Raw genomic sequence first — 24805 nt, forward strand, 5'->3', positions numbered from 1 at the left:
TTTAAGGGCTAAAAAATAAGGCAAGATGACATTTTTTATTATAGCACACAAAACCAAGAGCTTTATTATAATTTTGCTTTTATTTAACAACAATAGAAAGTAGTTATATTCTTACAAAGAGCAGCTACTCACATGAGGGTGGTGGAGGTGGTTGCAGAGTTAGTGGTTTGCATGCATTGTTTGTATGGTATTGCTAGCAAGACGCATACTGTTAAGTGATTTGCATGCGTTGTTTGTATGGTATTGCTAGCAAGATACATACTGTACACATTTGACAAAGACCCTTTCACAGCAAGAGAGCAGCTTACTGTAAGAAGAAGAAAAAATACAACTTAGTAAATGAAATACTCTTACTCTCTATACGTATTCCTGTCATGTAAAAAGTATAATTAGTAGTAGTTGAAGGATCCAGTTCATTTTTTCCCAATGACGACCAAAAGGTTTTCAGTATATGTGGAAACTTGAGGAAAAACGACAAGCAGTCAAACCATCACATTGGGAATTAAAATTGAGTTTCCATCAAGTGTAAACCAAAGGCCAGTGATCAAAACCCTAAAGGGCTATATGTTATAGAAAATGGACTTTTCAAAAACTTGTAAACAAGCAGTTAGGTCTCGAGTGTCTGCCCGCCCATCAAGTGGGAAATTGTGACATCACAAGTGGGCCACTTTACATGACCATAAGCATAGCAAAGGTAAGCAGAGCTGCAGTGTTTGCACAGATTAGTGATACCAGAATTAGCCTTTGGTATCCGGCAAGTTTGAATGTTGGGCTAAATTTGCCCCCCCCCCATTTTTTTTTTTTTGCTCTACTGTCCACACTGGACCTAATGTAAGTGCATTTGAGCATTTATTCTATTCATCTCTCCTATCAGCAACTGGCAGTGCCACACCAAAATCACTGACATGTTCAAAAGTTTCAAGGACGCGTTTCCAGGTCCTAGTAGATGTCCGGCAGCTGCGAGTACTTCCTGTCCCAGTAAGCTTTCAAGTAGAGCCAATCTTGAGCTTTGTTGTGCGGGTTGGCTCCTTGCTGAAACCACCTGCAGGCGTTTAAAAATAATTCATCAAAATCCAAAATTTTACAGCAAGGTCAGCAACATGGTTCCCCCGAAGGCCACGTGAGGAGCCCCGTGGGCCTGTTCTTAAAAAAATAAAAATAAAAAAAACAACTCACACGTGAGTTAAGTTTAATATTTGCATTGCTAGTTTCATTAAAAAACAAAACCTTAGTTTAAGACTTGATTCTTGAGATACAACTTTTTGCACATTTTTTTCCTGATAACATGCAACCGTTTTCCACAAAAATTCTTTTTTTCAATGTTCTTGTAAAATACTTTTGGTAAAATAACTCCCAACTTTATTCTCATGAGACAAATTAATCTTGAAAACATTTTGACTTTACCTAAAAAATAGACAATTCTAAAAATAAAAAATAAAAATTCTCAAAATTATGAATCAGGTACCAAATACAGTGTTTATCCACCGACGTCTGAAAGCTCGTATGTTGTGTGTTCACAACTTTTTCCTGGAAGTCCCTAACAAAACCTTGTATGAAAATGAACTTTCATTCAAAAACCTTTGACGCCCGAATGAGCGCATTCTCAGAAAATGAGCCAAGTTCAGTTCTCGGTCGCACAAAGTATGAACGAGTTCAGATACAACACTGCTTCTACTCCTTTGTACTTCAGACTGAAATGGCCCCTGGTGTCTGATCAGGTGTTGCAGTAATGCACTCTGTCCTGAGGGGGGCAGAGCAGAGCAATCGGCAGCAAGAGGGCAACGAGGTCCCAGTGCAGTGCTGCTGCTCAAGACCATCGAAGATACGGATTGTAACACGAGACAAAGTTAAGACAGTTACTAAGGCGCATGTGTACATGACCTAATTACCTGGTCTTCCAGTCATCTGGGGACTTGCCGCGAATCTTCCGGGCTGTCCTCTGTTTTTCCTCCAGGCGCTTCTTCTCCGCACTCGCTGAATCTGCCACACACACAGGCAATGTAAATATATGAAATGGATGCAAATACATGGTTTATACACACACAGAGTTAGATTGTGGGCAAAAGGGAGCCCCAGATTGCAAGACAACAACTTATGTCAGACCGATATCTCCGTTCTCCATGGTGCGGATGTCAGGTCGGAGACGACTGTCTGTGGACGGCAGAAGTCCCTCCATCTTCTCGTCGAGCTCGTTCAATTGCATGGCGAATGCGGAGAAGGCGTAGAACTGCAAAAAAAGGGAGAGGAGGGTTTCAAGACGCGCGAGAGACGACAGAAGGCAAGGTCCTCCTTTTCCTTTCTCAAGCCGTCTGACCTTGGCAGAGTTGTCGGGACGAGGCGTTATCTTCCAGACCAGCTCGCTTCCCGGGATCACCTGCACCGTCTCGGCGTCAGGCGGAGGCAGCTCCTCGGACTCCTCGTCTGCGCTGCTCTGAGGTCAGAGGGCGCGCAGACAGACGCTCGTCTAAACAGACGGCCGAACAGGTGGTGGCCACAAACGACAAACATGAAAATTACCCGTTTGGAGGCCTTTTTCTCCTCACAACTCTTTTTGTCCGACTTTTTGTGGGCGTCGAAGGTTGCGGGGTCCACCGTGTATAGGCACTCTGTCCATTTGCCGTAGATGGCACAGAGCTTCCTCTTGCTGCAAATACAACAAGATCGTAAATATAGACCATTTGTCACCTGCAAAAGGGAGAAATGGATCAGTGCCATAGTACTGAGCAGTATTTCCCCCAGACACAAGAAAAGAAAAAAAAAAAACTTCGTTGGCAGGGGTAACGGGAGTCAGATGCCACCTTTTATCGAGGATGTATCCCTCCACTTTATGGAGCTCCTTCCCAAAGAGGCCGCAAGGTTTAAAGGTCATGCTGCATCGCTCACCGCTCCTACCACACAATCACATTCTCGGTCACGTCTCCCGCGCGAGCGTGTGCCTTCAACGCACACACGCAGCACGGCAGGAGGAGCCGTCGTTACTTGTGATTGACGACCTCCACGCCGCCGTACTGCTCGATCCAAAGCTGGCCGACGATGATGTTGTGGACGCAGCAGGTGGGGTTCGTCCAGGTGTAGACTTCGTCGTACCTTTGGAGGTGAAGAGACGTGAGGAGGAGGAGGAGGAGGAGGAGGACACGACAAAGCTCACGTAGAGCTGTGGACGCTCACTTGGGAAGCTCCAGTGTGACGATTCCTTTCGGCTCCGCTTCTATGCTCTTGCCCCAAAACTTGATTTTGGGGCAGATGGAGCCGTGGAAGACGAAATCCTCCTCGAGGCCCTCTGCGTGAAAGGCGCTGACAGGAGGGTGATGGCTCACCTGCTCCGACACCCACCTGAAGCCCAAATCATCTCTGGGCGGAGCGCGAGACCAAGACGAGGTTTGAATGGTATATCGTTGCATTTCTCGTGCTAACGAGCGCGCCGTCGCCGTCGGCGTCTGACCTGATGAGCTCGTACGTCTCGCCCAGCAGAGGGTTGAAGGGCTTGCCGGTCCTCTCCCACTGCGACGCCACAGCTGACACCGCAAACGCGGCAACGCACTGCGAACAGACGATGGGAGCGGATCGCGACATTTCCGCAATACACACAAAGATTCCAGATTCGAACCCCCAACCTCAGAACCGTTCGGCCACCATTTTATTATTATTGAATTTTATTGTATTTTATTTTTGGGGGGAAATGATATAAATTGAGATGGCTAAACAATAAAAACACTCGGTACCAACATGTCAATTTACGAGTGCAAAAAGAAGTTACGTGTCGAAGCCTGAACTTCACGACTTTGTTCGTTCACCCGTTACTGTCATGATCATCATTGAGCACTGATAAGAATTTACTATAAAGCGTCATTTGCAAAGCATCTCGTCATAACTCCTATCCTCCGGTCGAACGCGGCCGCCGCCTCACCTTCATCCGTTCGACAGAGTCGGCGGCGGCGTTGGCGCGGTGGATGAGGGAGGTGTGCTCCATGTATTCGCTGAGCCGCTGGAGGAAGCTCAGAGGCTCGTTTAAGCTTACCGGCATGGCGATCTTGGACAGCTCCTGAGAGATGACGTGAACATGATGACGCACATCAAATGAGCAATACTGAATCATTTCATTGTGGTTTTCAAAATGACAGGGTGTGAACTTCCAACACTCGTCTACTGTGATTCTTGATTCGTGTATTTTGACAGAAGACTGTCAGACCTTTTATTGAGACATCTTTATTATTCAAACTAAAACTACGTCTCCTTGAGCTTGATCCAAAACAGTACAGATGAAGTGCGTTTGTTTCCAGTTTCCGGTTGCACAGACGAGAAGTCTGGACTGTGCAACCGTCGACATGCACGTCGGAGATCACTTTCATTTGTCCTCACCATGCCGATGCATTTTTTCAAGATGCTCCAGATGCTGACGTCGTTTCGGGAGAACATGGGAGCCGGCAGAGATGTTCTACGGAACAGCAGTTTTAAGAGGGAGAAACAACGTCAGCTATAATTTTGTATCAGTGTACAGCATTACATTACATTACGACATACAGCATCGGCGCTATTTTACGTTAATTTGTCATTTCTAGTTGAGAATGTTTGACATCTGAGCAAGCAGCGACCCAGTTTCTAACAGGGCACATTCTAAACCGCTGGCGCTTGTCGGGAAACAACTCATCAGGACATTTTGCCTTGGGATGCAAGTTTCGACCGTTCCAAAAGCTCCGTGCAAGATAATACCGCTGAGCAACGTCACCCGACACCTGTAAGCTAATGAGCTGCTCCGGCCCCGCCACGGGCGACGTTAGATGTTTATACAACGGTGTGTGTACATGTCGTGCGATACTTTTGCAGCTTAAAACGCTCGTATTTGGAGAGTCCGAATAGATTATTTGATCGCCGGCAAACACGTTGACTGCAAATTGTGCGTCTCTGCCTGTCCCAAGTACGAGCGTGTTGTTTTACAGTTCTTTGTGCAGCAGGCAGATGGTGTCGAACCCAAATACATGACTTCTGTTAAATAAACAAGGCGGGAAGAGGAGCGTTGGCTCCATCTGTGTTTGTAGGAACAGAGCAGCGATGCAAGATGGACCCACTTTTGGCCCACTTGATTTTTCTCCCGCCTCCGGCGCACACACAAGAGGACATTTGTGTTCATTAAGATGGCCTATTTTTCCTGATTGTTCGTCGAAATACGGCTACATTTGTCTGATTTTTCTCCGATGGAATGATGAACATGCATGTTTTGATCTAAAAGGTTGCTCATCATGCAAAATATCACCGCATGTAGCTTTGTAGAGGAGTTCTTATCATTTGTTTTGGGATTCTTTCAATGCATATGCACAGACAGCCCTTTCTGTCAATCCGCGCTATCTGTGCCAGAACCTGCTAAATTATTCAAGCTTCACTTGTTGGATCAAGCAAGAGACGCAAAGTTGGAAGGAGCCTCTACGGAAATGAAAGATTGTCCGTTTTTCCCCCTCACCCAAGCACCCGCTCTTGTGCACGACTGCGCTGGGATCACGCAGGAAATACAAAACCGGTTATTCTCTGTGGATCAGATCTCGGAAACACACCGGAATGGAAAGATGGTATCCTGTTATCGCTTCTTCTTTTCATGCCAATTGAGGCGTGTTACTCTTGTTATCGGACTTGCATGCTATGATATCACGCGGAGATTTTCAGCTTCGGCGTGCACTCTTGCGAGCAAAAAACAAACAGAGGACATCTTTTGAGATGAGGACGCATCACCATCAACCTGAGGCAATAAAGCCCGAGACGATATGTCCCACCTGTGCTTCTTGCCGGCATTGTTCCGGTTGCCGTGGTTACTCTCCCCTGACATTCCGGCAGCCCCTCCGAGCGCGCTGCGCTGCGATGGCGGCGGCTGCTGAGGAGGGCGTCTCTCCCCTCGTCCTCTTCGCAAGAGTCGCTGGCCGCCGACAGGAAGCCGCTCACGGACAGCTCCGACTCGGACTCTGCGGGGCGGATGATGACAGCCTCCTCAATTCACCGTCCACAAATAAGCAACTCCGTTTGCACTCCCGCTCCCCCGCCTCCTCCCCACCGGAGCATTGTGTTCCAATGAGAAGCCACACGGAGGACTCGCTACCCGCGACGGCGTTTGCTCGGCCCGCTCCTGCCCAAGGCGGCAATATTGGGACTATTGTGTAGGCAAGCTCATTGATTCCATGAATCTGATGAATCGGATTGAAATATTTTGAAGGAAAAAAAACAAAATCCAAAAATTAATGCTGGAGCTAAACTCAACATTTAGAACGGCTGCGTCGATTCAAAAGTCACTCAATAACAGTGACACAAAAACATCTGAATCAACGTCGTGAGGCCAATTCATCCATTTGCTTATCAGCCAAGGTTCCTCATAATTGAATGGACACAAAAATCCAATCAAAATCGAGGATCTTTTAGAGTCGTCCCAGACAAGTGGAAGCTGTTGGAGCATCTAGTTCAATGGCTACAAGTGACCCAGACCGTTTGCATTTTGTCTTAACAAGACAAGACGTACAAGACGGGACATTTGACCCCAGCTATCATCTTGGACATTTCAATGAAGTCTTTTTTTCTTTGCAATACTCTCAAGCAGCAGCGACATGGTGGCCCTTGCACTCCCATGTCTGGCGTGCAAAATTTGGAAGTAGACCAGACGAAGGATTCATTTGAAGGAAATCAGCAGGGAGGTGATGCGTACATTTCTGCCAGTGGGAGGCACATGGGAATCTCTAGCAAGCGAACAAAATCTTCATCTTTGAAGGACCCCCTGGAAATGACCAAAATGACTCCAAAACGCTCACATGAAATAAAAAAAATTTTTTTTTCTTTTTCCTCAGCACGACTTCTTAAGACCTTTTTTTTTTTGTGGTTCAACTCATGACAGACCAGCCTACCACATCAAACAGGCTTCTTTTTTTCCCCCCCCTTTTCTTTTAAATTATTCCTGGCAGTGTTCGAGTATGGGGAAAACCCTGAACGTGGCAACGCATTGCAAGAATGATGAAGGAATAAGAAGAATAAAAGCAATTTCATGAGGGTAGAGTCATTTCTGGCCCGGCAAAATCACTGTTTAACAGCCAAATGACTTCCTGTATTATAACATGCATACATATTTGTTACTTTTACAGGCGCAAGAATCGATTCATCGACAACTAATTGATTCTGAAATTAATCAACAACTATTTTGAGAATCGATCAATGCTTTATAGCCATTGTTGAACATAAAATTGGCCTAATCTTCTGATTTGAGCCTCTCAGCAGGAAATATTCTTTGATTTCTGTTGTCCTCCTTGAAAGCAGACTGATGAATCAAATTCTTTGCTATGATGACTTGTGTTGAATCAAAATAAGACATTTCATCTGCTTTTACTTTAGAAAACGATGATCAATATTTTTGCTGATTTTCTGACATTTTACGGACCAAACCGGTAACTGAATCCTAAAATGTATCTTTGTGCATTTTCTGCACTATCAATTTGAAATAACGTCCTGTTTTTTTTAATGCAGTTGTTTTTCCAATCAGATCCATCAAAAAATCGACCGACTAATCGATTATAATAATCGTTAGTTGCAGGCCTAGTTACTTGATTCAAAGGTTTGCTCCTTGATGAGCAGTTGTTGCTTTTGCATGTGCTGACCTGAAACGGCGTCATAGAAATGATCTTCGGCGAGGGTGCCGACGGCGGGCGACCTCCGGCTCTTGCTCAGCGACCGCTTGAAGCTCGTGGTGCTCGCCCGCGATCGTCTGCAGCGCCTCCGTCAGAGCTTTGTTCTTCTTCTTGTTCCAACTTCAGGCCCCACACCTGCTGAAAACATTTCAACTTGAACTGTAACGTTTGATACAGTACTGATATACAATGTCATGTGAGGGTTCCTCACGTTTTGGGGAAAAAAATCAAAATCAGTACGTGCGCACCTCATTTTAGACAACATTTGGTTGACGTCACTCCTGCTTTGATTGGCACGAGTGCATTGATCATTGTTGGTGCGACTGCATCGTTGTGATGCTGCCATTAGATCCGACTGCCTCCGATCAGAACCAAACACCCTGAGGCCAAAGATGTGTACGGCGGGATTGAGTGTCCCTTTAGCGCAACCCGAGCCGCGCCGTCGAGAGATGCAGCAGATCAGTGTTTCCGATCACCTTGCGCAGATTCGCGCCGTCCGTCACTCATCATGACAGCCGCAAAAAAAGGGGTTCTAAAGTACGGAAGTGAACAAAGATTCATAGATAGAAAAAGCAAACCCTTTGAATATTGTAAATGTAGAAAAAAAAAAAAAAATCGCAGTTCAAAAGCACAAACAATCTGGACGGAAAAAAAAAAAAAAGAACATTGTTAAGTCAGGCCACATGGACATTTGGGTAAAAAACATTTGATTGTCTTTATCAGGGCTGCTTAAAGAGGAGTCAACATTTCCACTCCGAGACAGCAGCTGCAGGATGTGGTGACAATTCGTTTGAATTTCTTCTTTGGGCCTGAGCACGAGCATTTGCTGTTACTAAAATGGAAGCGTACTGGTTAGTACGTCTGTTGTCCGCCCAATTTAGTCAAACTGGCATCTGAGGCAAATTTTGTGTATTCCCCCCCCCCCCCCCCCCCCTTCCGAGGGTGTACTCCTGAGTGAGTTTGGGGCGTGTCATTGTATTCTCATCCAATGTCAGCTGGCAAAGAGTCCCTCACCCCAAATACGCCAAGCTGCAGAAAATGGATGGACGGAGTTCCCCTTCATCACAATATGCCAGGCCACAAATCGACGAAGTGCCCCAATAACTTTGAACAAACATTCATTAAACCCTCTTCCTACCACCGACTCTCCAACACTTTCTTTTCCCTTGATAATGAGAATTCAAAGCTGCCGACTGGAATGAAAATGGAATATGTTCCATTCGAATGTCCCTAACGATTTGCTTTCTCTTACAAGGACCCTATTAGACGGAGCCTCTTGTGGAAATATAAGACGTTAGAAATGTCCGCAAGCACAAAGTTCCATCCAGGACGCGGACACATTGTAGCGCAACAATCTGTGCCAGCTCTTTCACCCTCTCCGCATCTATTTTAAGCCTCATTGATGCCATGTGCCATTGCCGCGCCGACGGGAGAGTTGGGAGGGATGCTTGTCCTTGGCAAACACCCCAAACAGTAGAGCTTAGAGCGTTTCTAAAATGTGTTGATAGTGAAAACCTCAGAGGGCAAATCTGGGATGGCTCCAAATGCACGCGCACTAGCAGCGTATGAGCTGCCATGCATGCACGCAGGCCAAGAGCCCCCTCAAAAAAAAAAAAGGTCAAGGTTCAATATTGTACTTCCTTTCGAGGCCTCGTGAGCTTAAAAGAGGAAAATCAGTTGCAAGGGCCGGCAGATACATTTCTCCTGGGTGGGAGATGACAGTCAGACGCCCCACTGCTTAAGTAGAGGTCAGCCTTGTGATCGTTCTGATCTCCGGGGGGGTTTGAAGGGCAACCTGCTATTTTAATCATAGCAGCGTGCGGAAAGAAAAGGAAGCCTCCTGCCTCGAATACGACAGCGACCGTGCCAGATTAGCTTATCTCTGTGTCACCGCTAAACGCTTTCATGCTGGAAAACACTCGGTTTCGTGACGGTTGTGGAATCCAACTGCTTTGAACACCACGAATGCGACACGAACGAACACAAATCTAGGATACCGGACAAATATCGGGTAAGCGAAAATCCTCTTAACCCGCCTTTTGGGGCAGCACGGCGGTCCAGTGGGGAGCCCAGCCACCTCATCTAAAGAGGGGTACACACACGACGATAATCGGGCCGAATTTGAGCTCCCCACGCCCTTCCAAGCCATGTCAGCAAAGACCCGATTATCTGATGTATCTCAAGATTAGCCTGAGTGATTACCCTGCGTTAAGAGTGCTTTTTCCTTCCCGATCGGCTCAGAAAAGTCGGGCCAAATATTTATGAAACGCCTCACGTGAGGGGTCAACGGCAAGTTTAGCCGAGCCGCGGACTCTGTTATTGTAACGTCAAATCGAAAGACAGGCAAATGAGGAGATGACCCAAAGATGGCGCGGCTGCCACACACAAAGAGAGGAGCAATAGAGGTTGGGTGCCATTCACCTCAATCCAAATGACGAGGACAAGAGTTTGCAAATACCTTACTGGATAAGCTAACGGTTAGCTCGGCTTCTTTCCATCACATTTGCACATGCAGAATCGCAGAAAAAAACACGTGAATCCGATTATCATAAGGATCAGCAAGAATACTGAAACCTTGAAAAAAAAAAAAAAACTTGAACGCGAGCGGTCCGATCACAATTAACCCATTAACAAAGTCCTGCTTTGAGTTATCATTTAAATTATTCGTGTTTTTTTTTTTTTTTTTTTTATAAATGACTGTAGTTCCCGTACGTTGTGTAAAAGATGTGAAGTTTTTTTTTCCCGAAAGCTGATCCTGGTCTGAGGAGGTTCTAAACTTGTTTGCGGCGTACGAACAAAAACAAATGCGAAACTTATATTGATGAATGACGGATTTGTACGTCAAACGTGCGCGTGCACAATTTAAGCCCAAAACTGTGTGTATGCATGCTTAGTGAATGAGGCTCACTGTGTGGCTACTAAAACAGAGATTCCCAGGCAAAGTGCACAATCTTGTCGAAAGTGTTCCCGGAGGAGCGGCGGCTGTTCTCGCCTTCATATTGAGCCTTATTGTGATAAACCTGCCGTATTGTACAGTCTACTCGCAGCTCAACCTTGCGACAGTTTTACATAATGCCATAATGACTCGAGCACGCACACGAGAATATGTACAGACTTGGTCAAGTTCTCCAGCTGCCGTCCAAGTGGGTCAGACTACGCGTACGCTGCTGAGGGCCAACGGAATTCAGGAGCCATTCGAATGGAACACACGAGCGGGGGGATGTTACGCAGGGTCATGGGGTGGGGGAATTAGTGTTCACGCTGCATCATTCCGCCATTCTCAGCATCGGTTAAAGTATAATCCATTTACTACAATAAAGTAGCAGCAGCTTATCACAATAAAAAGATTGTGAGGCCATCTCTACTCAATGTGGCTGACAGTAATTCATTTTGCAGGCATTGTTCTGTTTTCTTTCCAGTTCATCCCTCTGACAGGAGCGCAGGCAATGCACAACCTTAGTCATAGAATCTCAAAACTTTTACAATCTCGTCAAGAGAGCCCTGATTGCGAGCTAATCCACACAGAATTGTGCTTCTCCGTGTTCTGCTTCATCTATCCAAGGACGGTTCCAATTAAAAAGAGGAGACAGGCAGTGACGCGCTCAATTTCACATTCTAAATCAAGTAAATTTAGTCTCGAGAAAGATTTCGCTCAAAGTTTTGTAGCAATTCACATCAAACCAGCATACATTTAGGCCTAACGTAAGTAGCTGACTGGAAATAAAAAAAGAAGAACCTTTTGTAGCCGTCCTTACGTCTCCTCTTACACGTTCGGCGCACTCGCCTGGAACCGAATTGGCCGATAAGCGCGCGCGCGCGCGCACACCCCAGCTTATTCCTCCCCGACCCCCTCGAGTATACGAATGCGCGCTGATCTGCGAGCTAAATGCAGACCTAAGCATAAAAGGGGATCTTTTCCCAGTGATTACCACACTGACCAAATGCTCCAAGGGCACATCGCGGAATCTTCGAACCATTCACTATCTTTCCAGAGGCCAATAAACCTGTCCAATACTTCCAATGACAAATCTTTGACATGAAGAAGCAGCCAATGAGGAAGCAACCTGAAGCTCATCCTGTTGCCGGGCGCAAATAGAGCAGCAACTCGCCATGTTGATTTTCATTCACCGCAGTAAAAATGACAAGGAGAGGAGTTTGCAACCGCAATTTCGACAAGCTAACACTTAGCCTAACTACGACGATTCTTTGCTGGCAGTCTAGCTGCCCTGTGGCATCATGCCACCTCCCACAGGTCAGAGAGAGAGAGAGAGAGAGATATGGCTGTGTGCAGTGTGCTCTGTTGGTTATCTCGGGTACATCACACGCTATAAGAGGTCTCACACATTTTGAAAATGTGTTACAATGTTAATAATACACAGCCATGTCGAAAATATATACACTACCTCCTCTCGTGTGGACAAAAGCTGAAGGCAGCACACGTTTCACCGGAGAGCTCACTGGTCTCTTTGGCTTTCAGGAGAAGTGCTGGGAAAAAGATATAATACACGTAGTTATTGCTCCCAAAAATGTATTTGATAATGACCTCCAGCGACAAGGTGAAGTGACGTTTTGCGCTCACCACAGTTCTCCTCATTCTTCACCAGAGAAAGAAAAACGGACGCCTCACTCTCCAGTTTCTGCCGGCAGGCGCTGGCGGCCTACGAGGCGACGGAGGCACAGGCTCGAGGACGAGACTACACACGTGACTCGCCGCCACCAGCCCGTTCGTGTTAATCTCACCCGGAGAGCTTGCGTTACGTTGCTCGCCGCAATGCCGGCGTCGCTGCCCGGGGCTTCTGTGTTCTGTTGGCGAGTGCTGCAAGAGGAGCGCGCCTCGAAGGCATCCAAGCACCTCTGAGAGGAGAATTAGCAGCAGCCTTCAAACACACACGATGTCAGTCATTGCATGGATATGAAGCAACACACTTTTCTTGATGCCAAAGACGGAGTGCGGAGTCGTCAGCGCACTTGAGCGTGAAGAAGCAATGATCCCATGGATTGACCTGGAATGACAAAACTGCATTAGCAACAAATAGGCAAAGAGAGACATCTGTCAAATCATAGGGTCAACTAACAGGATGCGCGCACACACGCATATTTGACAAATAGCGGATGAGCGTGTAAGAGGGAACGCAATCTCTTCTACATACCACGCAGTACGCTTGTGCTAAAGATCGACAGCCCTGTTTTCTAATTCAGCCCTCCAAAGAGAAAGAGGATACGGTGGTTGTACATTTTGCAAAGGCCAACATGCGATGAAATGCTTCCTGTAATCACATGCTGGCATGAAAAAAACCTTCAATCTTCTGCACCCTGATGTTTGCGTCCTTTTGGAGAAACAAACTAACAAACAAAAAGAGACACTTGTCAAACGTGGTAGTGCACAGAAAATGATATTTCTGCTACTCTAAGGCACGATGTTGACCAAGGGAGCAGGTGTCAGCTGCAGAGGGTAGAACGAGGGCAACAAAAACACACAACGTGGCAATCCCAAAAAAGGGAGCATTTGATGCCAGATTGTGTAAGACGAAATCTTGCGCTTGTCTGTGCGCCCTCGAAGCAAGTAAACTTGCAAAACTCCGTACAGAAACTTCCTGTTGCAACACCGTCCCAAGCATATCGAGCATTACTCAACTGTCCAATATTTGGTTTTAGTACAAATTAGATCCTGAAGCCCCCCCCCAAAAAAAAAAAAAAAAAAAAAAAAAAAATCGATAAAATCTATACATACAATTTCAACATTTGACTCTTTGTCGTCACCTTGTTGTGATAGTCAGTTAGAGTCCGCTTGAGCTCCGGAGTGCGGACCAGGCCCAATGCGGTCTTGCTCTGGAACGCAACACGCATTCATTTAAAACACACGGCTGTTAAAATGCCAACTGTGATGGAGTTCAACTCAAGGGCGTAGCTTGGTTGTTTCTGACAGCAGGGCAGGCAGTTGTATGATGCACTGCTTGTGCCCTCTGGAGGCAGCACAGTGCAAGGGGGGTATTGCCCGCCGAACCCACCGCTTCCTTTCCATCGAGCTGAAGAACAGAACAGAGCATCTTTCTGGGCCATATTTAGTCTTATAATAATAAGATAATAAGGCTCTGTTTTGACAATGTCAGAGAGGTTTTCATTTGACATTGCAGGCACATTTCAATTCATTACAATGGTGACCGAAGCTTAATTTGAGGTAGTTCAATTCAAAAAGCGAAAGGCATTATGGAGATGCACCACACACAGTGAAGTATGTCATGATTTTTGAAATATGTATGATTTGGATGATTATAGCTGATAACAGCAATCAAAAACTCCAAATTCACTCTCTCTAGAAATTATGTAAAAAATAAAATCAAAAACAAAACACTAAAATGATTAATGTAGAAACTAGGCAGAAATGTTCCCCCTGAAAGTATTTTCCCACGTGTGAATGAATCTATATTACGTATAGTTACTGAAATAAATGGACTTGTTCTATTTTATTGAGACATACATGTCATATTTTGATCTCAATATATGTTGAATGAATGTAATATTGATCTTATTTAACTACAGAAGTGGTGTAAAAATATTAGAAACAAAGAAATTAGAAATTCTTATTTCCTTGTGCTATTATCAGTTACACTGGAAGGTGGACTTTTTAAGACTGTCACTTTAAGTCCTTTACACTTCAGTTCCAGCAAAGAATCCCCCATTTGCAACAGTTGAATTTTTGCTGACTTGGGAATGTATCTGCCAATATTTGTGATAATCGGACTATTTTTCTACCGCTTATGCCAACTGCCTTTTGACAAGTGCTGGGGTACACTTTGGACTTGTTGCCAGCCAATCACGGGGCACATAAATAACCACACAACCATTCGCAGTCGCACTTCTGCACAATTAAGAGTCTTGACGCAACTCAACACGCATGTTTCGGGAAGGTAGGAGGAAGCCGTAGTACCCAGAACATTCAAAGTCTACGTCGAAAGGCCGCAGCCTGGATTCAAACCCGCAACCAGCACGGTTATGATTTCATCGTCCTCTGTGACGTCTTTGGGGATCCGCGCTGTTCCGTTGGCGACGCCGGCAGAGGCGTCATAACGCAGCAGCGACAGAACGATCTCCTGAGGGGGAGCGACACCACAGAAAGCGCAACAGAACCGCTGAAGTCCAACGCGGCCGACCGACACTGTTGGCACGAGACTTCAACGCGGCTCCACAGAGCTCCGTTCGGCCACCGAAGGGACGTTTTGAGTTTTCTCGAGCTTTCTTTGGGACTCTTTTGATTGACTTTTGAAAAGACGTTGACGTGTCGCATTTGGCAGGGATGACATTTAACAGTCCTTGCGATACATGCATCAATGTATCACAGAGTCAAAAACATAATAAAATGGCTACTTGGAAAGCAGTAATTGGTACTTTTGTCGCATTTTTTTAAGGGCAGCGTCGTAAGACACATTTAAATGGACATGAAAGTGTTGCAAGATCATTGTTTGAGTCATATTTAGGGTTTAACGTATTCGTACAGGGAATTGTAACCATCACTCACAAATGTTTGCTCTTCGTGTCGGCCAACAGCGAGGGTTAACTCGACCTCTCTCGTTTGGTGGTTGGCCTTTCTTGCGGTGCCGGCTGCTTTGTGCAGAGGTGTGTCGCCCATGTCGTCCTGCAAGTTCACATCAGCACCTGCCTGTAAACACACCCCACAAAAGGGAGGCTACTGAGCAAAAGGCTTCTTTCAAAAAAACAAACAAACAAAACGCCCAAACTCGACCTCACTTTGAGTAGCTCATCCACGACATCCCTGTTTCCATGGTAACACGCCAGGTGGAGAGGAGTGCATGCGGAGCTGCCTTTGATATTTTGCTGGGAGATCAACAAGTCTTCTAAGCGCGCCTACGCAGACGCGACGACAAGTGACCCTGTGAAGTGAAAGAAAATGTGGCGCATAAATTTGACACACCGCAGAGAAGAGTGCTGTTAACAAGTGTGCAAAATTTGAATGGATAAACAAAGCACCAGATATGTAAAATGAGGCTCCAAAATTGCGAAAAATCGAGATCTCCTCGCAGCTTTCGGATTGCGCGGGCGGGTCTGAACTTTGTCTGTCGGCTCTGACAGTTTTGCAACCAGGAGAGGGAAAGAAAAATGATCACTCTGAACAGAATGGAGACATCTGACAATTGGGTCTTTTGCTGAATTTGATCGGAAATCCTCCAATTCGTCCTGATTATCGATATACGTTTAACCCGCTTGAACTCTTATAATTGTACAAGTCTTCCTTCCGCACGGGTGTTACTACTCTACTCTCTCCACTGTCTATCTACTTACGGACACCAGGTCAGATAAGGTGCGCCACGCTGCGGAAGAAAACCCTTTTCCTTTTAAATGTCGGGCCAATGAACACATGCGGTGATGTGTCTCCCATTATTACTTTACAAACACCTCAACAGAAAGACAGGCGACTGCTTCTGAAAACGGACTAATGGCTTTTTAGACCAAAGGGAATCAATCTTTTCATCTGATCTCATTGTAATCATTTCCACAGGCTTTTATGTTATTCCTTTGGTCCCATCCATCGTCCGCTGCCCTGTCAGTAAAACATAAACCTGCGGGTGACTTCATGTGAGACCGCGCGGTGGGCGAGCGGTTAGCACATCCACCTGGCAGTTGTGAGGTCGGGGGTTCGAAATCCGGGCTCCGGCCTCCCTGTGTGCCATTTGTATGTCCTCCCTGCGCTTGGGCAGGTTTTCCCAGAGTATTCTGGTCTCCTCCCACATTCCAAACATGCATGTTAGGTTCCTTGAAGACTCATTGATTAATGCATATCAGGTCTGGCAAAGGGGGAAGCAGCTCAGCGGACAAGTTGCTACTAATTAGCGCGGCAATTATTGTAAGCTGTTCCAGTTCTTAAGCAAAGGGGCCGGACTGCGAGTGCGTAATCCCTGGCAAATGACAAGATAATGGAGGCAAAGTGACACCGCTTCACGCTTCAAAAGGAACCGGGCGATAGAATCCCCTGCGGGGACATTTAGGGACGGACGGGGGAGAGCGAGAGACTGCAGGACCGGGAGAGGAAGGGAAATCACTCGACTGCTCGGGAATGTAAATGACCCCGGACGGGTCATTGTCATTGTCTCACCTATTGGGAGACAATGTTTCTTTGGCATCCATCTTCTCGAAATGAAACGTTTGCAATCAACAGTGTTGTCGATCCCGTGGAGCCTCGCTCGTCGCCGTGACGAAATGAGGGCGGGGTGCAGATATTCACGGGTGGATGAAAAATTGAACACGCTCGCGTCACGACCAGGGCACACCCGCAGCACGTCTTAAGCCAGCTAAATGCCAGCAGCGGGTAACAGACCGTCGGACTGGGAAGTCACGCATTAGCATTTGAACTGTGACCGACCTTCACGGCAAGAAGCGCACACGCGGTAGCCACTTTTCGCTCATATTGCTGGAAGCAAGGGACGAGATCATTGGGAGACTTTTCATCTGAAAAACCCTTTTTAGTGGCCCTTCTACCCCTTCATAACCTGTCATGACATCAGCTTCAGTATTTGGTTTCTTGTTTGATGTAGTTCTCAACTCTACACACACGTCGATCGTGAGGTCTTAAGTCCTGTCACACACAGGCTTACGCGTCTGTAAGTATACATTGAGCCTAACTGCGTGCTCAGTATGTTTTCTTTACATTGTCGGCGTCAATCGAAATCGGATAAAAGGCCTGCGTGACATAGCTGAATACGGAATCGTACTGAGGACATTGCGTTGCATTAACCGAGTATAAAGCCAAGCAAATGTATTTCATACACAAGGTAACTCAATGTGCTTTACATGATGAAAACAAAACAAAAATCAAAGAGAAAACAGCTTCTAAGACCTTTCTTTGGGTTGCTCTTTTTGTACGTGGAACAAATTAAGAAGAAAGGGGAACCTTTTTTCCATGAGGGACAATTTTGCTTTATTCTAAAAAAAACTAGTATAGATGGAAACTTTTCAGATTCAGCCATGCGAGAAATGTTTTTTTTCCTTCAGGTGTTACGAGCATTTGTGGTGGTATGTGTTTTTCCCACGGCAACACGGTGCGGCAGTGGAGAGCACATCTGCCGCACAGTGGACAGGTCTTGGCTCAGGCCCCCCATGCTTGGGTGGGTTTTATCTGCAGGTACTCTGGTTTCCTCCTACGTTGCCAAAACACGCAATTGGCAATAGCTCAACGGCGACCCAAATGACAAGCGCTACAGGGAATGGATTGAAAGATTGAGTCCAGAATCAGCGGTTCATTTGCATCGCAAGAAGAATGGACACGCCCAAATGTGAAAAGCGTGTTTTTCCTTGTGTCATTGCGGCGCCCCCGTGCCACAACGCCAGCAACTCTGTGAGATGTCGGTGTGTCCTATTTGGGCGAAAATAACGGTAATCCTTGCGAGGCTCCTTCAGCGGCTTGCAGCGCAATCTGTAGACTTTTTCATTTCTTTTGGACCTCAGCTGGGGGACCGGCGGCCGAGAGTCAGAATGCAAATAAGGCAGACAAAGCCTCCTGCAGAGGAACATGCAAAATGGCGGATTTGAGCGATGCTGTGTATACTGTCCAAAAACAATCTTCTAATTTTGAAACCACACTACTGTCCTTTATAGGGGAAATGATGCTATTTGAATCATCTAACATTTGCAAATCCCCCTATTGTGGAACTAATAAAGGTTATCTTATCTGATCCACAATTGCTTTGGACTTCAGCCTGCTCCCGTGCATGCTCAAGTCCCGCATATTACGGTTATTATGCTACCTTTGTCTGTGTTCAGCGGAAGGGCTAACTATTCAATTGTGTGTGCCATGTGGGAGTTCGATATGAAGTCTTTGTGAATGCCTTTCAGCAGGGAAAAGGGCTATTACACAGCGCTTGATGGGTGCAACATGTCAGCGATTCACAGCAAGGAAATTGCATGTCCCTATCTAATAACCTGCTTTGCGCTTGTGAAATCTCTGTTCGCGGAGGCAGAGGCATAACTAATTCACTCCGGCGATATCTGTAATGAACTCACGTTTGTGTCTGATGACACTGCGACACGCTCAGCTCAGCTCGGAGAACATCCGGTTCAAAGGCCACTGGAAGGCGGCGTCTCGGTCCCCAAATGTCAACGTGTGAACAGCGCGATGGGAAAGAACTGTTTAAGTACCAATTTGAACGGAATCGCGAAATGCCTCGGTTTATTCATGGGTCAAACACCTGTAGTCAATTTGCCGATCATGTCCTTGTCATATACACAGCAAACATTAGTAATTATTATTATTCATTATGAATTAAATTACTGAACCAGTGAACAGTTGGACATGCATTCAAAAGTTTCTTTACAGTACAGAACTGAATTAATAATAATTAATACCTGAATATGAAAAATATTTGTACCAATAACTTAATGGCATGTGAAAGTAATAGGTGATTATTTGGACAGGGTCAAGTAACATGAATGTGAATGAAAAGATTTAGTGACTGTTATTCCTATTGGACAGAAAGAAGATGTTTTTTGTAGATGTTTCTATCCCAAAACGATTAGTGTAAAACGTGCAAAATACACTTTTCCTTTTCTCTAGAACATTAAGGACTAATCATACATTTATTAGTGTCCGATGGGCTGATGATACATTTTAAAACAATGTGTAGCTCCGAATTTTATGTAGACAATTATTTTGAGGATATTCTTGGCCCAGTTCGAAACTGAATGACATTTTGCGTGGAAAATAAAACTGTATGAAAGGGTTAATAAAAACTGCCTTCTCGAAGACGCAGCATTTTAAAGTAGTCTTAAAAATATTTTGAAAAAGCATAATTTAAATAAGCATAATGCTGATGCTATTATTGTTAAAAATAAAGAATCCAAGGAAAAGGACAATTTTGCAGGAACTTGTGTCACGCTGACGTCTTTCTTAAACGGGTTCATTACATGCCATTCGCGCCAAATGCCGCTAGCATTGTAAACTTTTACTATTCCGCTGCATTCAAACAAGCTCAGAAATGTCGTCGTTCCAATTGTTTTCAATTATTAAATGAAGGGAATTTGATCATAGTCCACTTATTTTATGACCTCGGTTTCACTGGTTTTATTCTTTATAAATGTTGTTATTATAGCGCATTGTTCTCGTTGCTGCCACTGATTTGCTCTGAAGCATATTTTAGCATTATTTATCCGTGGTTCTTAACTCTAATTCCTAATTTGCCGCTCAACAAAACCTTTGTAGTCATATTGACGATCCAAAGTATCTCATTGCTTCTTTTTATAGATTGCGCCTGCAGTTTCCGTCCTCTTCGGTCAGTCTGTTGCGTTATAATGTTCGCAGCGGTCTCCTATGGCGATAGAATGAATGTAAGTGCAGCATTGTTGTCGCGTCCAAAACCTAATCATTCATTCTATTGTATTCAGGAGCGTTCTGCATCCCGGTGTACATCCCTTACATCCTCAGTGGCCGGTGGACGCTGGGCAGGGGGACTGTGCAAGCTGTGGCTGGTCACGGACTACCTGCTGTGCTCCGCGTCCGTCTTCAGCATCGTCCTCATCAGCTACGACCGCTTCCTGTCCGTCACCAGAGCGGTGAGTGGAACTCCGCCTTTCAGGTTGCCTTTGCTGGAACACGAAATAATGAGCGCCTTAAAGGGTCAAGTACTTCACATTTGGGTGACAAGAGTCGTTGGAATTTGTTCAACACTTTCAGGAAAACCATGCCTTAAAAGTCACTTCAACTTACTTCTTTGACGCCAATTAGTATTTAGACAGGGCTTTGGCAGCATGTTGTAGTATTTGAGGGCATTTCAAAAAGAAAAATGCAAATTGGTGAGTTTTTCAGCAAAGAGCTGGGGAAAGGTTCCACATAAGGAATGTAAGTAGTGAGCCATGAATATGCACGGGTTTACTGTAACATGATGTTTAAGCCTCCCTTTCCTCTTCCTCTTATTGTGCAGCAGTTTTATCCACATATATCTTGCTAAAACTCTGTGCCTGCGCCGTTTAAGCTGCTACGACAGGTAGGAATGCGAAAAAAGCATGACGTCATGAAGTCAGCCTTTAGTAAAGCGTGTACGCTTTAGGCGCAAAAATGCGTTTCATTTTAGTTCGTTTAGTTTCCCTTGGTAGAACCCGGGTCGGTTTTGCGCCTGTCCGTGCCGCAAATCCTCGCTGCACGGGACCAGCCGCCTCCTTTCTAGCTAGCTGGCTGGCTAGCCGGCCAGATCTCATCATCCACTGATTCATCCACAACCGAACTCATTTCCCATGGGAACATTTGGTTTTAAAATTCCCACAAATGGGAACACATTGTGTTCGGTCTTAAAGGTTCCAGTACGTGTAAGTGTTGACCTGGTGGTGATGCCCAACTGTGGACGGTCTGTGGCTTCATTTCTGACTGGTCAGCGTGCCAGGTCAGTGCCACCACCACCGCCGCCACCTCACTCTCCCAAATGTGCCCATCTGCACAGGTTAATCACGGCTGACCCAGCTCAGTCCCGTGCCACCCCCTAATGAGACTCTTTGACAAAAAACTAAATTGGCTTTGGGGAAAAAAAAAAAAAAAAACAACTGAAAAGTACACGTTGCTAAAGTACACACGTACTGATTCTTTTTCTTTTTTCTTTTGAATCAAATCAACAACCCACACCACCGGATAATTTCGACATAGCGACCGATGGCGGTAAGGAGCCATCGCTAGACGGGGTGACAAAAATTCTCACCATCCGGTCTGATTACTAGCATGCGTCTACTCTGCTTAAAACATGTTGATTTCTGCAAACGCCTCCGCTTCCCCACTGAAAGTATTTTTTTGTTTTGTTTGGTCCGTGTGCACGAGGAGACCGATTCGGCGCCTTCGTGCTGCTCAGCCAAAACGGGGACGAGGCCTGGCGTAGTAGACAAAGGCGGCGTTCTCTTTCCTTTCACTTCACATCAGAGCGATGAGTACAAATGACACCAGAAAGAGAGCGAGCTTAAGGGTCTTCTTTAATTAGCCCGCTTTGATCATTGAGGTCCTCCTCCTCCTCCTCACGCCGCCATCGTCCTCCCAACGCGACGAGATCAATCGCGGCAGAAGCGGGCCACTGGCGGCCCGAACGGCATTCTCTTAAAAGCCCGTCTCTGTGAACACTGACAGACAAAAGGTCTTCAGCAGCGACACGGCAAAGTGTCTTCTTTGAAAGGGAAAAGATGGAGTCCAATTAGATGCAGATTCCCTATTTAGAGGTTCTGCGAGAGGTCAGCGCACCGGGGACTGTTCACTGCAAGGGAAGACACTTATTCGTTGGTAAGCGACAAGAATGAATCTCACAAATGATTGACTTTGCCGATGACACGTAGCGTTTGACTTTTAACGCGATGGATTGTTTGTGAAAATAAGAATCACATTTAAGCATTTTACAATTCTTCTACTATTCAAAGTACATGAACATTTGCACCGCACGTGAAAATCTATATTTGAAGATACTGTTGATGAAGCAGAAATTTTGTGACTTAAGTTTGACTTTTGTAGTCGCACTTTAAGGGACTTAAAGCACTGAAGCACTTCTCATATGCAGCAGTGCCCGCAATTGAAATGTTTCAAAAATCAAATAAATACATGGATGGACAGTGTGATTTCTGCTCCTGTTTGCTGTAGGTGAGTTACCGGGCCAGGCAGAGCAAGTCTCATCCGGCCATCATCAAGATGACTGCCGTGTGGGTGCTGGCCTTTGTCCTGTACAGCCCGGCCATCATTTTCTGGGAGCTGGCGGTGGGCCGAAGTCGGGTGCCAAAAGACGAGTGCTTCGGCGAATTCTATCACTCCTGGTACTTCCTGCTGTGCGCCTCCACGCTGGAGTTCTTCTCCCCTTTCATCTCGGTGGCTTTCTTCAACCTCAGCATTTATCTGAACATACGACGGCGGAGGCTCCGCCGCAGGGAGGCCCGGCTCAACCTTCAGCTAAACGAACCCGTGTCGACTCAAGGGGAAGGTATCCCCCAGACGGCCGTGAGAGGCTCACTCCGCTCGCCCGCCTCCTCTCCTAATTCGGGCAAAGCGTATCCGTCGAGCAGCGGGACGCTGCGGCCTAACCGTCTGTCCAGAGATAAGAAAATTGCTAAGTCGCTGGCCATCATCGTGTGTGTGTTTGCCATCTGCTGGGCACCGTACACCCTACTGATGATCATCCGTGCCGCCTGCAGAGGGCGATGCATCCCGCAGCATTGGTACGAGGTCACCTTCTGGCTCCTGTGGCTCAACTCTGCCATTAACCCTTTCCTCTACCCGCTGTGTCACAGCAGCTTCCGCAGGGCCTTCGCTAAGATTCTGTGCCCGAAGCGGCGGACGTCCACTCCCCCTCTAGCCGTCCTTCGGACGGGCCGGTGACCATTAGAGGCCCAAACTGCGAAATATTGCAAATGCTCTTGTTAAATAAGCATGGTGGTCTTGAGAATAACGTGCTATCTTGAACACAATTTATGTTCTTACAAACACTAAATGTCTCAAATGTTTGCAGTTGCCAAGCCAGGTGCCTGCTAAGGGAAAAAGAAGTGTGCAATGTACTCAATCGTCAATAAACTGCTTATTGTGTGTTGACTAGTAAACATAAGCCTAAACTCTAAACGGTGAATTTATTCTTTTCAATTATGATTTGCATCAGCGATCAATGTTGCTGTCACGGTGTTGCCACATTTAAAAAGAGGTTTATGGAAAATCTACTTAGGAGGCCGTCATGCTCATAAAAAGACACTTTGCCCTTGCGGTCACCGTTATCGCCGTTATGAGGGGATGTATTATACAATTGAACAGTGGCTGAATGTCCTTATACTGTAATACACAAATCTCCTGGAAAACAAACATACACATTTGTCAATTGTTTTGCAACATCACTTGTAGTCTCCTGTTTACATTTCGCAGTCAGAGCGCCAAATAACATTTTCAACAATTATGACGATGCTGTGCTGTGGGTGTGTATTTACTTGTCAGGGCCACTAGATGTCACCATTGCTCTTTGCAGCTTTGATCGTGCGGCGCGCTCCACAGCTCCGAAGCATCGCTGACCCAATTTGCTCTCTTCACTGACTGCATTCAAGTGTTTGAATGAACACATAAATGCAAAGTAATAAACCTATTTGCACCAACTTCTTGAGTGATTTTTACAGGTAACTTCAGGCAGACAATGTCACCTTGTAATCCCTGAGAATGTATCCACCAGGAGTGCATTTACTGTCCCCCCCTAACTTCAGGAACACGGTAATGCTGTTATAGTCTTTGAATGTCATCACGTTTGTAGGTAGCATTTGTATAAAAAAAACAAAAAAAACAAAGGCCTCCCTCAAACAAACTCCTCTTATCTGGGGAGATTAGTTTTATTTTTATCTTGCTGACCAAAAGAGCAGCACCGAAGCATGTCAAAGATGAATTAAAGTTTGGAGACCTAAAGAATGTGAACAAGCGTCCCGGACGCGCTGTATTAAAGTATGAACTTCGCGTTATGTCTTTAACAACATTGCTCTGGACACGTGATTACTCCCCGATGTTGTGACCTTCGCCCAGTCTGTATTTCTTCATTGTAGTCCATCCATCAGTTTTCTGTAACACTTGTCGTCTAATATTAGAGTGGCGGGTGAACAGGAGCATAGCTCAGCTGACTGGGGTGAAATATGCAACAAAATGCGGAAATCACCATCTCGTCTCAATTTACTCACATATTTTCTTACTCAGTGTTCAGTTGAACACTAAGCTATCATTCTGACTCGATAAGACAACTAGTGGAAGAGTTGAATTGTTGTACTACATGTCACTTGCATAGATGAACAAAGATCAATTATTTGTCGTCAATTGGATATTTCACACTTTCATGGCACACGGAGGCAAAGTGTTGGGGAATCACCGCTCTATTCTGTACTTTTTAATGACGAGGTGTGCATTTTAGCCACTTCCTTGCAAAGTTGTCTCCCCCCCCCCCCCCCCCCCCCAGCGTGCAGACTTGAACGATTGTATTCGGTTTGATTGATTCCAGGAGTTTTGTCCAGATGCAGACCCACTGGAGCGCTAATTATGCCATCATGTTGGATAGCGGGGGTTACATTGTGCAGGTGCCAGGGTCCCATGGGGGACTCCCATTGTTCAAATTGGTCGGTCAGGAGGCACAGCTGCAGGGACCAGGCCTCCGCACCCCTCTTCTCTGTCTGGGGGGTTGTGG

General features: G+C 45.8%; 2 protein-coding genes across 7 annotated transcripts; one reads left to right on the forward strand and one right to left on the reverse strand.

The window, feature by feature from the left end:
- Positions 1 to 61: 61 nt before the first annotated feature.
- LOC133488469 (oxysterol-binding protein-related protein 1) lies at positions 62 to 11523 on the reverse strand. 6 transcript variants are annotated; one of them, XM_061796342.1, is made up of 15 exons: positions 11386 to 11512; positions 7898 to 8181; positions 7620 to 7784; positions 5763 to 5948; positions 4360 to 4435; positions 3908 to 4042; positions 3443 to 3540; positions 3169 to 3351; positions 2980 to 3087; positions 2799 to 2888; positions 2518 to 2644; positions 2315 to 2431; positions 2104 to 2227; positions 1890 to 1980; positions 62 to 1042 (listed from the first exon to the last, which is right to left on the reverse strand). In XM_061796342.1, the coding sequence occupies exons 4-15, from the start codon at positions 5813 to 5815 to the stop codon at positions 940 to 942; spliced, it is 1305 nt and encodes a 434-aa protein (XP_061652326.1). In that variant the 5' UTR covers positions 5816 to 5948; positions 7620 to 7784; positions 7898 to 8181; positions 11386 to 11512; the 3' UTR covers positions 62 to 939. The 6 variants fall into 6 exon arrangements, with proteins under 6 accessions (XP_061652326.1, XP_061652327.1, XP_061652325.1 ...); XM_061796343.1 differs by lacking the exon at positions 7898 to 8181 and having other exon boundaries at positions 62 to 307; positions 906 to 1042; positions 11386 to 11510; XM_061796341.1 differs by lacking the exon at positions 7898 to 8181 and having other exon boundaries at positions 7620 to 7787; positions 11386 to 11523.
- A 6396-nt stretch (positions 11524 to 17919) lies between these two features.
- On the forward strand, positions 17920 to 23204 carry LOC133489216 (histamine H3 receptor-like). Its single transcript, XM_061798089.1, is given in 5 exon segments — positions 17920 to 18004; positions 19913 to 19927; positions 20040 to 20101; positions 20103 to 20207; positions 22258 to 23204. Coding segments are annotated over 5 exon segments (996 nt in total). The 3' UTR covers positions 22987 to 23204.
- The last annotated feature ends 1601 nt before the right edge of the window (positions 23205 to 24805 follow it).

The sequence above is a fragment of the Phyllopteryx taeniolatus genome, chromosome 14 (assembly GCF_024500385.1).
Source record: "Phyllopteryx taeniolatus isolate TA_2022b chromosome 14, UOR_Ptae_1.2, whole genome shotgun sequence".
Lineage (NCBI taxonomy): Eukaryota > Metazoa > Chordata > Actinopteri > Syngnathiformes > Syngnathidae > Phyllopteryx > Phyllopteryx taeniolatus.

What these genes read in the sequence shown, in the direction of transcription:
- LOC133488469 (XM_061796341.1), bottom strand. Translation starts at nt 5,815, where the DNA reads ATGTCAGGGGAGAGTAACCACGGCAACCGGAACAATGCCGGCAAGAAG. An exon ending in GTGGAGGTCGTCAATCACAA is followed by an intron (nt 2,889 to 2,979) that starts GTAACGACGGCT and finishes ATTGTGTGGTAG; the next exon opens with GAGCGGTGAGCGATGCAGCA. An exon ending in CATGGAGAACGGAGATATCG is followed by an intron (nt 1,981 to 2,103) that starts GTCTGACATAAG and finishes TGTGTGTGGCAG; the next exon opens with ATTCAGCGAGTGCGGAGAAG.